This window comes from Juglans microcarpa x Juglans regia, chromosome 2D (assembly GCF_004785595.1).
Source record: "Juglans microcarpa x Juglans regia isolate MS1-56 chromosome 2D, Jm3101_v1.0, whole genome shotgun sequence".
Taxonomy (NCBI): Eukaryota; Viridiplantae; Streptophyta; class Magnoliopsida; order Fagales; family Juglandaceae; genus Juglans; species Juglans microcarpa x Juglans regia.
This window is the reverse complement of record NC_054596.1, coordinates 3,779,409-3,795,265: the sequence shown is the minus strand read 5'-3', so window position 1 is coordinate 3,795,265 and position 15,857 is coordinate 3,779,409. Positions and strand designations below refer to the sequence as shown.

Here is a 15,857-nt window from a genome sequence, read left to right as displayed (position 1 = left end):
GCAGTGGGGTTTGGAATGTTGTGCAAGGGAATGAAAGAAGGTGATGGAAGTGTCAGTGAGAGAGGAGGAGAGTCTTGAGGTTAGGATTTTGGGTTATGGTAAAAGAGAGGTGGATAGGGAGAGAGACTGGTGGAGGGGTTGGTGGTGATGGGAGAATGAGTTTTTAGGATTTGGATGTAATAGAAGAGGTCATGGCCGCCATGGATTAAGATTGAATTAGGGGAGTGTGATGGAAGAGAGAGAGTGACAGGAATGAGAATGGTGGAGCCAACGAGAAGAAATGAAGACAACTATAACCTTAGAAAGGGTTTTTGGGGCAGAAAACTAAGACTGATACCCTGTGAAAAACGGAGACTGCCTCCCAACCTCTTCCTTTTTCAACACATAAACTAAAGCCCACAACTTCGTGTGCGGCGTGATTGTCCTGAGCTTTGCAATTACCATCCTTCTCTGGATATCGGTCTTCTGAATCCCCCTAAGTAAGAGCCCAACATTGTCCCCAGCAAGCGCCACGTCTAGAGTTTTCTGGAACATCTCGACCCCCGTAACTGTCATGGTTCGGGTCTCTCTAAACCCAACGATTTCTATTGTCTCCCCAACCTTCATCATGCCCCTTTCGATCCAGCCCGTGGCAGGCGTACCACGCCCCGTGATCGAGAACACGTCCTCCATTGCTGACAAGAACGGCAAGTCAGTCTTCCTCTGTGGAATGGGAATGTAAATGTCTACGGCGTCCATGAGCTCATATATCTTGCCCACCGATTGGTTCTCTCTTCAGGTAATCTTTGGGTTCACCATTAGAGCCTCCAATGCCTGCAGAGTCGAGCCCGAGACGATGGGTACATTATTGCCTGGGAACTCGAAGGAGCTCAGGAGCTCTCTCACCTCCAACTCCACAAGCTACAAGAGTTCCTCATCTTTGAATTGATCTTGCTTGTTTAAGAACACCACCACGTTCGGCACGCCCACCTGCTTCATGATCAGGACGTGCTCTTTAGTCTGTGGCATCGGGTCGTATGTGCCGGAGATGACTAGAATCGCGCCATCCATATTGGAGGCACCAGTGATCATGTTCTTGACGTAGTTGACGTGGCCAAGGCAAGTGATGTGGGATCGTGTCGATTGGTAGTTTCGTATTTGACAGTGGCGGTTTTAATGGTGACATCGCGGGCACGTTCCTTTGGGAAAGCGTCGATCTCGTCATACTTCTTGGGCGCGATGTTGCCCATGGAGACCAGGGCCATTGTGAGGGCAACGATAAGGGTGGTCTTGCCATGATTTACGTGATCTATGGTCCCAATGTTCACATTGGGCTTCCTGTGCTCAAACTTACCCTTTGAGGCTTTGACCGTGACTAAAGACGATCTTTTGCAATGGGGATTGGAGCGTTGTGCAAGGAAATGAAAGAAGATGATGAAGGGCTCAGTGAAAGTAGAGGAGAGTTTCGAGGTTAGGGTTTTGGGTTTTGGGTTATGGGTAAGAGAAAGACGGATGGGGAGAGAGATTGGTGGTGATGGGAGAAGAAATTTTGAAGATTTGGGTGTAACAGAGGCGGCCATGGCCACCATGGATTGAGACCAAATTGGGCAAGTGTGATGAGAGAGAGAGAGAGAGTAATGGGAATGAGAGAAGGCGAATTGGGAGAGAGACTAGTGGAGGGGTTGGTGGTAATAAGAGAATGAGTTTTGAAGATTTGGGTGTAATAGAGGAGGTCATGGCCGTCATGGATTGAGATCGAATTGGGAGGGAGAGAGAGAGAGAGGGAGAGTGTGAGTGATGGGAATGAGAATGGCTGAGGCGACGAGAACAAATGAAGAGGTTTATAACCTTGGGAAGGGTTTTTGGGGGCCGTAAATTATTGATTAATTCTTAGAAACAAATATTTATTATGCGTGTAGAAACTGTTTGTTTATACAAGGTAGTTTAGTTATCATATATAAAACAAGTAAATAAAAGAAACTGATTATCTTGACGAAGGTTCAATCAAACGGTCTGCAAATGCTGCTGGAAATTGAGAGGCAATGAAGTCTAAGCACTGGAGATGTGGAAATAGCGATGCATCCAATCACCCATCCCTGTCCTCCCATAATTTCACTTGATGACAACAAAAATGCGGCTTTAGAAGCAGTTCTGCTGCCGCTTCTGTTTTGTATTATTTCTTTGTTTCTTCTTTCTTTTGCCCGTCACTATCTATTTTCTGTCTGCCAAATTGTATTTTCCAATTAAAAAGCGTCATAGCAATCAGAAGTACATGAAGCATGGGAAGTTTATTCCCTACAATATTAATGAGGTGCGAAAGTAATCTGGAGGAAACATAAATTATGGATAGTTTTTCTCCAAAATCCTCGAATCTAGCCTACCAAGTTACAGAGAGAGAGAGAGAGAGAGAGAGAGAGAGAGAGAGAGAGGAAGCAGAGGTAAATATGCTACATAACGTGAGAAGGGAAGATATTACAATATCATCTCGAAATGGTCAAAAGAGAAACATAGCCAGCCACATAGGGCAGGCATGTTAAGGGTCAGGTTAACAATCCTATATAAGAGCTTTTAGAATTATATACGGCTATAAACAGCATGAATTCATTGACGATGTCCTTCAGGCAGAGGAACCACCTTGTGGAATGGTACACTCCTTTGAGGCAAGGATCCATCTTCCTCGTCATCGTCGAATTCGAGTGAATACCTGCCCAAACAAAACATGAATATGAACATGACAATATAGAAGAAGAATGGAAAAATACTCCCCGTTTCCATTAACAGTAAAACCGAGACTTTAGCGTCACCAGCTAATCTCAGCATTCTACTTCAGTTTCCAGATTTAAATAAATGACTTCTCCAAAGAATTCAGTCCATTTGTTTCCTTAAAAATGTTGAGAAAATGGTTTACTTTGTCATATGTTTACATTTTGGTGACTGCTGGTAAATCAAATTACCTGACAAGCTGGTACAAAAATCTGTGAGACTCATGACCTACCCTAAAAGAGAATAAGAGTGGAAAAAAAATACTCCATTTTGATTTGCAGTAAATCATTTTGTGTTTATTTGGTCCCCATAGTCCATTCAAGAATGCAATTTTTCCCAAAACTCAGCATGCTAAGGATGAAACACATAGATGGATATTACTTACTCATCTGTCTTCCTCTGAAAATATTTCGAACCGTTGAGAGTACCACAAACATGCACAATACAATTATTTGTTAGTTCATGATAAACTTGTTTAGTCAAAGGGCAAGAACCTACAGAAGAATGGAATTCATATTAAATGAACAATAACTTCTGTTATAGCAGACCAAGGGGGAAGGAAAACATTACCTTGCGGTTGTTATTGACAACAGTTGCCTTATAAAGTGCAGTTGTTCCTGGATAGACAGCCAACACTTGTCTTCCAGGAGGGAAATCCTGGGCAGTAGAAGGATCATTTCTCTTGGGGAAAGGAATAATATTTGACATGGGCAGCTTGTACTTCCTGAGAGCAGCAAGAAAAAAGGGGAAAAAATGTCACTCTCCGATGAATTATTCAATCATGCAGAAAACTGAAATAAATGAAAAGGGGTAGAATAAGTTTTCCACCCTCAACTATAAGGTATTTTATACATTGTACCCTCAGACCAGAAGTTTTTTTTTTCAGCATTGTACCCTCAGACCAGAAGTTAACATCCAGCAGTCAATCAGAGTCAATAAAAGATAGTTACCGTTGGCCACCACCCTCATCATCATCACCTGGTTCCTCATCTAGTACTTCAAATCTGCACATAGAATTGCTTCTTCATAAGCAAGGAATAAAGTAAGTGACCTAGAAGAGTAGCATTCCTTTTACCACTTCTGTTGATAATTACTGGCGACACAAAATAATTGCAAGAATCCACGGAGAAAACAAACCAAGTGGCTCACAAGCAGCTAGAATGTAAGCTGCTGCACGAGCTCATTCAAGTTTATACATTAACCGAATCTAGCCTATCCCTAATTTCCTCTCTCCAATGAGTCCCCAGGCAGGCTCAAGACCTATCAGGAATGCGGATATGGAGCACGTCTCTGATCTAGAAGCTTCAATATGTTTGGCATGTTTTTAATTGGTTACAAATTCTACTTCATCACTACAAAAGCTATCTCCACACATCAGGCCTTCATTTCGAAATAAGTTTGTGACTTGAACTTTAAATTGACCTTGAGCCAGGAATTTATCAACAAGCAATTGAATTGGGACCCAAATAAAACTTGGTGGATAACTGTTCTTAAGTTATTCCATGAGCTTGGATTTTTTTTTTTTTTTTTCCTTTTGGGCTTGGCTCTTGCTCAAACAATACGATATTCATTTGATAAGCTGACTCAAACAGGCCAATCAGTTAAAGATAAAATTGAAACATGAACGATAGATAATTAAGAAAGTTGCCATTATAAACTAGAACAGCTACCCTAATACCTAAAAGTTTAAATCATGGCGCATGATGTCCTACTTACAGGAACTGTACTTACTCTTTTGTCTCCTTATCAAAATGAATAACTTTTACAACAAACCACTCGTCCTTTTCAGACTCATCTGGTGTGACTCTTGCTGCTACCTGAAATAATGGTAGACAATAAATAAATGAAAAATTAAAATAAAATAAAAAAGAATCACAAAATGTATCTTCCGCGTGAAAGAATTTTGTTTTTAATAAAACCATGAATGTAGGTATAGGTGCTATCTAAAAAGAAATCTGGAGGATGACTATCATTGTACATGTATACCTGTTCACCCTTTAAACTAGCCCAAGCCTCAAGTTGGCTTCGCACATTAGGGGAAATCCTTGAAATATCTGAATCGGTCTTCATTTTTCTCCTTTTCTGATCGTTGCCTTCTGGAATTTATGTACAGTCAGCTAAATAAAACATTGTAGAGTTTCCATAACAACAAAACACTTCTTGGGATCAGCCACCAAAATATTTTGGCCTTGCATGTCATCTGTCAAAACTTGATATCATGACATGCCCCATGTTGTTGATGCAGCTATCTATTACAATGTATTAGCTATAGTCAACAGATTCCGGGATTAGCAACAGCACTTGAAAATGCCGTTGAAAGTTTAGTTCTATGCTCCAATTAACCAATTAACACACCTGAGTTATTAGCTTCTCATGATAGGATGGGATTCCAGTCCCTCTTAGGGAAGGACCAAACAAAAATCTAAAAGGAATTAAGAATATAAGAAAAACTTGCTTTAAATTCAAAGTTCAAATGAAAATTGGAAAGTTCCTCCGACGAACCAACAGAATTTCAATCTGATATGAACATGAATATATTTATCTCATCAATATGTTGGAATATGTGCCGAACTACAGTTCAAGACCTAACATCAAGTCTAGATGCATAGCTTTATGTGGCTAGTAGAATATGTATTGGAATGTATACAAAGAATACACTAAAAACAGAAAAGCTAGGGATATTTACAAAAAGGACATTCATAAAACTTACAAGAATGCAAGCTCAATTAAAGGTTAAAAGTATATGGCTCATAATGGATAGTAGAATATGTAATATACAAAAGTAAATGACTAACTAAAGAAAATCTAGAGGCATTCGCAAGATAGCTCTTATCATTGAAAGCTTAAAAAGATGAAAGCTTAATTTTTTTTTATGAAAGCTTAATCAAAAGGTCACAGCGTTCGGTCATGTTTTTGAATGAACAAATACTATCATATACCTATCCTTCTTCGTTGTTGCCCTGAAGGTCCAGAAGGCAGAAGAGTATCAAGTTGACCTATCAACAAGGTGGAAAAGCTGCAGCCAAGTACAGTATCGAGTTATATACGCTGAAAAACATGTTTCTTACCAAAATTACCAAAATAACATAAAAATAAAAGGAAAGAAGAAAATAAAGTGGAAGTTATCGAGTTCATAAAAGCTATAGAACGAATCTACGTACTTTACTTCACTCTCTGACAGGTCTTTTGCATGAGTATACAAAGCTTTCAACTTTGATAACGAACTGTCACCAGGCTTTTCAACCACCTCAGGAGCTGCATCAGGGTAAAAGAAAGATAAACCAGCTAGAAAACAAAGCAGAACTAGACTGTAAAGATCACATTGTACCACAGTGATGGAGGCATTGAGATGGTAGTAGCAGTAAGCAGGTGCAGGGCAGGCAACAACAATCGCAATGGTGGAATAGGTAAGTGGTTTGGCTTGAAGCCGCAATAGTGGCATACTGTGGTCAACCTGCTAACAGCAGTGGGTTAGGGATGGTGGAAACAGTAGTGTTGGGGCTACCTATGTGATGGTGGAATGATTGCTCTCCACACAGTGAGAGTAACTGTGTGATAATTGAGGAGATGGTAACTGCAGTGATAGACAATTCTAGTGGTGGCATTGGTGTTGTTGATTACTGCCTAAGAACATTCATTCATGAAAAACCATAAGAAATAGCACTCATATTCATGTAAAGCTACAACTTCGGACCTGTTTTTCCATCAACTGATCAGTTAGGTAGCATGTAGACTTATCATCTGGAAGGAAGGGGGAGACAAGCGAAAGTGGTAAGAGAAAAGGGACGGAAACAAGTGGCTATTCTTTCTGTAACTGAATGGAGAAAGGGAAGAAGGAAGGGAGTTCTCATCCTCCAGGCCCCCAGGGCCCACCATTTTTTTTCCCCCAAATTGAAAGGCAATGGAGAAATAGGCAAGAGAAAGGATGCATTTCCAATCTTTAATTTCTATAGGGCACATTACATATTTTCCTTCAATACAATTTTTTTCCTAGACAACATAACACCTAAAAGGAAGGTAACCTTCCCTTCTCTAAGTTACTCCCACCCCATAATGCAAGCAAATACAACCCAATCGAGCAGCAGCTATCAGTCTAGATAATGCAATGATAATGGTGTGGGTGGTCACCATAAGTACCATCATCAATATGTTTAACAGAGTAAGTTTGTGATATTTGGGGAACAGTTTTTGGTAATAACAATTTCTTTACACAGTTACTGAGACATAAAGGGAAGGGCACCAATAGAAAGAGACCTTTGAATCCATATCAAAGCTTCCTTTCTTTATGTTATTGACTAGTTTTCTTTTTAATGAAACTCAGAATTCAAAGAAATCTTCATGTTTCACAAAAATATTCACAAAACTTCTAATGATACCAGCACAGATGAACTACCATAAGCATATTCCACTCACCATTTCTCAAAGTACCATAGCAAGCTTTGAAGTTTTCCTAATTAAATTATTTACCAAACATTCCGATCTGGCCTGCAGAACAAGAAATGGTGCCTGCTACCTTTTCTGTATTTGACATCCTACAATGTTGACACTTCTACTCTTGTTTTCAACAATAAGAAGTGAAAAAAAAAATCCATCTTTAATTTCTTAGCCATGACTCTAGTTTGCCACCTGTATATGCTTTTTACATATAGACATGTGTAAGAGTTATAGTGTTTTAGTCTACTAAGCATTGTAAATATTTCGTCCTTTCCTAGCACACTATAAAACCATGCCTCTTGTTTTCATTTTCCTTCTCCTTCTTGCCTCTGGGCCACGTCTCAATTTCCTAATCAACTAACTGCACTTGAGTACAAATCATAAAGCCCTAATGTTAAATCCTTTTTTTTTTTTTTATATGGGTAAGCCCTAATGTTAAATCCTCAGGTTGGGCACCAGCATCTCACCAATTAGCTCAATCAGAACGCTTCAACTTCTTGCAAACAACAATGGTAAATGATAAAGCTAGGCCATGCTGTCAGAAATTTGGCCACTTCACAATGGCTCGAATCCCAACCAGATAAATCCAACATCAAAATTTACTTACTAAGACCATCAGTTTTTTTTTTTTTTTTTTTTTTTTTTTTTTTTTTTTTTTTATCAGTAGAAAGTAATTTTCATTAATATGAATGAAAATAGGCATGGCCTATGTACACAGGGAGTATACAATAGAAAACACCTAAATACATTCTTAAAAAACTAAATTAGAGCTAGGAACTCATGAACACTATTTCCATTAAGAACAATGGCTGAAAACCATAAGAGTAAAGTGTGCAGAAAAAAATTCTGAAGCTCCTCCATTGTTCGCTCCCTATCTTCAAAGCAGCGTGTATTCCTTTCCATCCAAATACACCACATAATGCACAATGGGACTACTAAGACCATCAGCTTGTAAGATGTGCCTTGGTTTTGGAACCGTTAATTGTCCATACGATGGAAATGTATAAACAAAAAAGAAAAAATTACCAATCAAATAAAAACAAAGAACAAACACCAAATGCAATACAAGGACACTCTTCTGCAAGAATTGATACGATCCAAGGTTGAGTTAGCCTTTTGTAGCTCTTCTCCAACCAATCACCACCCTTCTGTTTTTTCCATTAACTTTCTGATTGGATTCCCAAACTCAATCCACCCACGGTTTTTGTTTCTCTCTGTCCCCTTACAAATCCCTATGAAATAACTCATTAATTGAATTTGAGCATTTAAAGACACTGAAAACAAAAGAGGTAATTTTGATATCTTTTATACCAAAATTTTAATACGGACGATATTCTTTTTTTTCTTGCCAAGTTATACAGACGATATTCTTATCAAGCATCCTCAATGAGCTAGGCGCTCATATGTCCATAACAAATATAACGTAAACAACATAGTGATCCTTGTTATCTCCATAAACCCACATTTATTTATCAGTTATGGAATCCCACCAAAGACGAGCATCTAGAGTCCATGGAGTCGGTCTGCTGTGATCTCTTCTCCCCCAAATTATTATTTTCAACTACGAAGTGTGGATAAGCTACAAGGTGAACCCGTCATTGATCACGCTCTGGTGACCAATTTCAGGTCCAGTCTACACATTTTCAATCCGATGTTCAAAAAACTCTTATTTGGACTTCCTTAAGACATGAACACCTAAATGGTAATTTACACTTCCCAGACTCAATTTGATTGAAAAAAAAAAAAAAATGATCCCTCCAAAGCATATTCACATTCAAGGATGTTAAAACCAGTCATTCAACGAAGCTCGTAACGGAAGCAAAACCCAGCACACCTCAAATAGCAACAATTTAAAACAACTCGATCCTTAAATAAAACGAAGAACAAAAACTTCAAAAAAAATTAAAAATAAAAAATCGACCCAAAACGCCCATAAGTACAAAAATCAAAACAAGAACAAGAACACCATCATTTACTAATCCGACACAAACCCACCAATCCAGGATGCTCAAATCGTATTTTTAGAAGAACAAAAAATGACCATCAAAACGCATTTTTTCGTTTTCCAGTTTTGGGGTAAACGCGTTAAATAGAGGGACTCACTGGCTTGGAGCTTCTTGTGCATCTTGTTGATCTCGACGAGCACATCCTCTTGCTCTTTCCTCAACCGATCGAGCTCCTTGGAGTACTCCAATATAGCGGTAATGTCAGGCGACGACATCGTTCGTTGTCAAAGAGTTCGAGTCTGAGCTCGATTTCACGCTATGATTTCAGTTCGGTCATCTCCAACTTTGAAAGCTCTTTCATCGGAGTTTGTTAGATCAATTTATCAAAGAAGTCTGTGTTAAAAGTAATAATTGGAATGATTATTTATTAGAAGAGGAAAGAAAATTCTTCAAAGTGACGTCGCATTCACATTTCTAGTGGTAGTTTTTTTTACTGGTTCCACCCGAAAAAAGTAAAAAATAAAAAAAACCGTGGACGAGGCGTTGTGTTATCGGAACTCTGTCTAAAGTATTGCCACGTGGACAAAAGACTGTAGTAATGTATAACAAATAATTAACTAATAATGCCGGTTATGCATTTATTTTTTCAACATGGGCTCTGTTCCCATGTCTTCCTCGAAGCTAGGCCCGTAAAGTTCATTGGATCAAGATGGTCTCCCAATTCAACCCAAACTTTCCACCGCCCAAACCGCAGTTAAAAAGAGAAATGATATTTGTATTCATGTTGGGTGCGTGTATGCAGTATGTACCACGTAATTTTTTTAAAATAAATAAATAAATATGATATCTATATGACAAAAAATTATTTTTTTAATAATAATATTATACACATTATTTTTATCTTACTTTTATCCTATTAAGTAAGATGTGGCATATTCATTATTATTGAATGATAAAAAAATATGCACTATTAAATGATAAATATGTCACATCTTATTTAGTAGAATGAAAATGAGATAGTAGTATGGTATATAGAATTTTTTATTTTTTAATAGTAGACTCTACTATTTTTTAAAACGATTGCGTGGCGTTTGCGCACTCTACAGTTTTGAAAAAGGAAAAAGAGTGAAATTCATTATTAAAATATATTTATTTTTTTTTTATGTAGATTCTGTATTTACTCATTTTTTTCAAAGATATTACATAACGCTTACGAACTTTACGACTGTAAATATCATTTAGGTTTTAGATATTATTAGTTTGTAGCTATTGCATTATTTTTTTCCTTTTTCTATCTATTGCCATTTGAAAATGAGGATTTAATTAATAAATTATCTTATCCTTTTTTTCATTACACTAATTACGATGCTCAAAACTTGGGATAACTAGTTAGTCGTGTGAGAGAACGAACGAGGGCAAAGTCGGTCCATATTGAATAGGAGACTCATCATTTAGACTGGACATAGGATGAATCAAATAGCATGACTTCAATATATTTTTATAGGTGGTAAGAAAGGGTTCAACTGTATCCAAATTTCACAAATCCAAATTTGATAAAATAGTTAGTTTAATACGATACATTAAATTATAAAATTATTTTTATTATAAAATAAATTTAACTAATTATATAAAGTTTATAAATTTATTTTCTATAATTTTTTTTTGTTTACGTGGCACCTCACTTCATTATTTTATGATCAATTATCATTACTTTTTCTTTATTTTGTTATTACTATTCATAAAATAGTAGTGTTATATACCATACTATCATTTTATTTTTATCTTATTATGATATATTTATTACTATTAGATGATAAATAATTATCTAATAAATAAATATTTAATTATGATAAATATGCAACGTGATTTAATATATATAGAAATTTTCCTTTGCAGAATATGAACGTCACTTCGCACTTCTCCTTCCGAATCCAAGCAAAATCGACCAGTCACTCCGTAAATCGATCGCTCCGTAGCATTACCCAGCCAGCTCTTTCCAAGTTCAAAAACCAGCACCCAACCACCATCGTCGACCATTGCGTCTCCGAGCTACTGCAACGAGGTTGGTTTACAAATGAGTTTTTTTATTCTTCCTTTCGGCCTCTAAACAAAGGAGTTGTTCCTCTCTATATTATTTTCCCAGATATATTCCCCTTTGCCCATTAAAAATTTGGTATATATAGAAAATTATTTGCCTATTAATAGAAAACAAATAAGATACCTGGTAGTGTAAGTTATGCTTTTTAAGTGCTTTTTTGGTAAGAAGTGGAATCCAAGCTCCCTTATCTTAGTTGTCAATAAAGTCTCAATACCATATTAGAGTATGGATAGTGATAAGGTTACTATTCTCTTATTATTCATTTATTACTTATAATGTATTTGAAGTTTTTTATTTTTTTATAATTTTCTTTTAAGTATTTTTTTAACATCCTTGACTATTAAGAAAAAGTTAAAAAATATATATAATTTTATTAATAATCACTTCCTTAATTATTAAATAAAATATAAAATTAAAAAAAATAAATAAAAAAGAATTGTAAATGGATAGTAGAATGGTAGTAATCCTATCATTTTCCTTGAAGATCCCCATTTGATAGATTCTAAAAGTATCATGACCTCCATTTTAACTAATTATTCACACCACCATGGAAATGTTATAGATTATGGGAATTATTAGTTGTTTCAGTTTTTTGTTTTTCCTCTGTGTGTGTGTTTATTTTGTGTTTACTTTTTTTTGTTTTTGTTTTTCCCATGTTTGTTTGTTTATTTTGTGTACTTGTTTATGTGCGTGTATTTGACCACTTTTCTTCCCTTTTAGAGTATAGGGAACTCGCCCAATGATCTTGTATTGGATCCCGACATTGAGCTCTCAAATAACCAGTGTGATGAGGTAAGATCTCCCGGAAATAATCAAGATAACAATGATACCATGCATTAAAGAATTTAAGGTTGGAATGACATTCTCTTTTGAATAAGAAGTTTGGTCTTGTTATATGAATTATGTTAAGTAGAATGGGTTTGGGGTGCATAGAAGGAATTCTAGATAGAGAGAAGATGAGAAGATTAGATGGTTTACTTTAGTATGTGCGAGACCAGGCACATCAAAGAGTCAGGCTACCATTATTCTGAAGCCAAGACAAATAGAGAAGTTAAGGTGTAAAACTACGACTAATGCAATTTTAAATGATGAAGGCAGCTTTACCTTGTCTAGTGTAATCAGTCATTATCCTCTTGAAATAAGAGAAATAGAATGGTTTGAAGTCAATGTTGGTTCTTACTATGCATTATTTCATTAGGCGTGACCTTCTCGATTACCACTCTTCGACCAAGATGAAGATCCACATTAGTCTAGATGGTTGTAATCCATGTATTTGAAAGTTTATTGTGAAAGCTTGGTGTGAACAGTGCAATTCGTGAATTTATGTGCAGCAATGTAATAGTGAACAATGTTTTAATTTTTGGTTGTAATCCATGTGTTCTGGAAACAGTGAGACTTTGTTTTGTGAAGAACAATGGAGAGTTTGTTGTGAAAGTTTAATTTTTAATTTTATTATAATCCATGTTATAATCGTTGCAATCCATGTTTCACTATAAAAAAAAAAAAAAAAATGCCAAGTTTGATCAGAGTAGGTTTGTGCAAAATCAAGTCGAAAGGTTAAACCCGGCACATCTTATTGGTAAATCGGCAGAGTCAGGCTACCAAGAAGCCTAGGGTGCCCACATATGGCTTAGTCGATCAGTCATCTTTCCAGAAATCATGATACATATGAAACATGACTCACCAAAATTCTACTTCTTTAAGGTAAATGGAACTGGCATTTCAAGAATCTGATTCGATAGTACAAATTACTTCAATCTTGTGTGTTCTCACAATTTACACAAGTCTAAGGTCTTCGAGATATTACTTTCCAATTTAGAGCTTTTTACAGTAGCCGAATTTCCAGATCAGATTGGATTCACTAGAGCTTAGCTACCTCCTCGATCCTTTAATCACGGCTCGAACCAACAAGATATGAGTGATATTCAATAAAAGATTAGGGAAGCTGAAAGAGGAGCATATGGAGTATTGATTAACAACTGCAAGGAAATGAAACCGGCATATGTCTAGGAATACCTGGGGGTGGCAATACGGTCTCTCTATCTCTCTCTCTATACAATACGGTCTCTCTTGAAGCAACAACTGGTCAAAGAATTACAAGAGCATTAACCACATTTTGTTTGGTTGCCAAGAAAGTACGAGAATGAAACCACGAACAAACCACATTTTCAGTTTTTCAGATTATATAAGCGTCTTCATGAACAAATTTAATAGCAACTAATTTTAAGAGAAAAAAAAATGACTGACTGCTAATTAGCCATGCCAGATGATCTTCTTTATCTTAGGTTGGTTAATTCTTAATTTTTTGTATGTAGCTCATGATCAGCTGGCTTTAATTGAAATTTACTTGCAAAAATAAAAGTCTCAAATCAGAACCAGAAACAGTGAGAACTGTTTGAGAACAATTCATCGACGAGAAGGAAAAAAAGAGATAAGTCTTGTAAAAGCAACATCCTAAAATCAAACCACTGGATCATGAAGTGGCAATTACTTGGGCCTCAAGTGACCGTTACTTGTTTGGCATGAAGTGGCCCCAAGAATTCGTGGGAGAGAGGGAGGGAGAAGGAAGGGGAATGATCTGAAGGAGGGGAGAAATATTCGTGGGAGAGAGAGGAAGAGAAGAGGAAATCTTACGCGTGTGGGTGCATATATTTCATTCCTGCACCTCTTATGTGGCAAATTTGTATTGATAGGTGTAAAAACAAAATTCCCGCCCTACCGTCCTTAAGTTTCTCTCTTCCAATATATAATATATCGATTTATCTATTTTTTATTCGTATCATTTAAATAATATTTTTATATTCTTTTTAAACATTTAATTTCTACCAATAAATTTGTTACATCCATATATTTTGTTACATCTACAATATATTTATACAATGTAATATAATTAAGTCCTATACATACAAAATAAAAATATATAAACCAAATAAAAGTTAAAAATAAAAACAAAATATAAAAAAATTGGATAAATAATATTTCCAATATAGCTTTTATAAAAAAATAAAATAGAGGTGTTTTAAATGAAGAACAATAAAAATTAAAAGTCAAAGGAAATGAAGGAGTAAATGAAATATAAATAATAAAAAAACTATTTGAATGATGAACAGTATTCGCTACATATAACGGGTTATTGTAACGATTTGTATTTTACATGTTCTTTTATATAATTGGAGGAAACTCATTTTATGAACAATTCTTCAAATAATTTACATTTTTTGTATTATATATAAGCCCTTAGAGCATTCTCAATGGGATATGTATAAAGCACGTTTTTGTAAAATTTGAAGGAAATAGCTCAAAATAGCCCATCCAGTTAATTATGTATTTTATCACTAATATTCATTTTGCTATAATACCATCTCTACATCTATGGGATACTAAACACGCTTGTAGAAACATTTAATTAATTTCTCTTTCTACTTTCTATATTTTTATTCAGTGTAGGTAGTACTCTTTATTCATTTTTCTCTCTACTTTTTAATTTTATTTGAAATGAATAAAATATATTAAAAAATATAATATTTAAATGATATAAAAAAAATAGATAAACCGATATATGATATATTATAAAAGTCAGTATTTAAAATATAAAAAAATAGATTTTAATTATATATTTTAAAAGATAAGATGAATAAACCATTAAAAATGTGCTCTTAGATAGTAAAAAAATTATTCGCATCAATTATTATTCATCATCTTATACTTTATGAAAAATATCATATGTCTTATAAAAATAGTAAATTTATATATAATAGTAAAAAGGTTATAAGTAGGGGTGTCACATCGTGTTAACAGGTCGTATTCATGTCGTGTCAAGACATGTGTATTATACTATATAGATCAACCCTAACCCGACCCGTTAAGCTTATCATGTCAAAATCTAAAATCCTAACACGACCCATTAATATAACGGGTCGTGTCGTGTCAACCTATTTTAACCCGTTTATGTAAATGAATTGAACCGATCCAAAATTAACTTGTTTGATCCAGTTAAATTTAGCATAATTTTATATAAATGTTAAAATCATAATATCTATAAAAAATCTAAAACTAACTATAAATCTAAAATTACAATTCAAATAATAAAAATATCAAAACTAAAATTTAAATAATTTTATTTTTTAGATATAAGGGTATAATTATAATTTTAACTTTTTTAATAGGTTATAATAGATTGATACGTTAAACTATTGTGTCTTAACATATTAATCTATTTTGATCTAAACTCTTTAAAATTAAATACTAATCTACTTTTATCGTATTATATTTATATTAAATTATCGGATCATGTCACATATTTTCTCTCCTATTTATTTATAAGTGTCGTGGTGAGGGTGATAAGGACTGAAAATATTATCCTTTTCGAAATGGTATTTATGAGGCCGGCAATCAAATTTTGAAACTGCAAATTACGTCATGTCAGCATCGATTTTTGAACTAAAAAAAGTGAAAAAACAAAGAAATATTCCATCTGTCAGCTTTTACATCAATATCGTGCCATACACGTGGATTCCAAATCCCAAACCATGAGCTATCAGCAGCTATTCGAAGGTACCGCGTGAGAACGACACCGTTCGATTCCAGCGTTCAATGTCCGAGCCAATACACGTAAGAACATCTCCTCAGAGAGAGAG

At 35.3% G+C, this 15,857-nt stretch overlaps 1 protein-coding gene and 1 pseudogene across 2 annotated transcripts; both read right to left on the bottom strand.

The window, feature by feature from the left end:
• Nucleotides 1-324: 324 nt before the first annotated feature.
• Nucleotides 325-1,559, bottom strand: LOC121251249 (annotated as a pseudogene).
• A 689-nt stretch (nt 1,560-2,248) lies between these two features.
• Nucleotides 2,249-9,502, bottom strand: LOC121249159 (SAGA-associated factor 29 homolog A-like). Of its 2 annotated transcripts, none has more exons than XM_041147859.1 (9): nt 9,280-9,502; nt 5,904-5,997; nt 5,682-5,758; nt 4,729-4,838; nt 4,474-4,559; nt 3,693-3,746; nt 3,313-3,466; nt 3,128-3,141; nt 2,249-2,683 (listed from the first exon to the last, which is right to left on the bottom strand). In XM_041147859.1, exons 1-9 carry the CDS (start codon nt 9,395-9,397, stop codon nt 2,581-2,583), a joined length of 810 nt encoding a protein of 269 aa, XP_041003793.1. In that variant the 5' UTR covers nt 9,398-9,502; the 3' UTR covers nt 2,249-2,580. The 2 variants fall into 2 exon arrangements, with proteins under 2 accessions (XP_041003793.1, XP_041003794.1); XM_041147860.1 differs by having other exon boundaries at nt 4,729-4,835.
• Nucleotides 9,503-15,857: the final 6,355 nt, after the last annotated feature.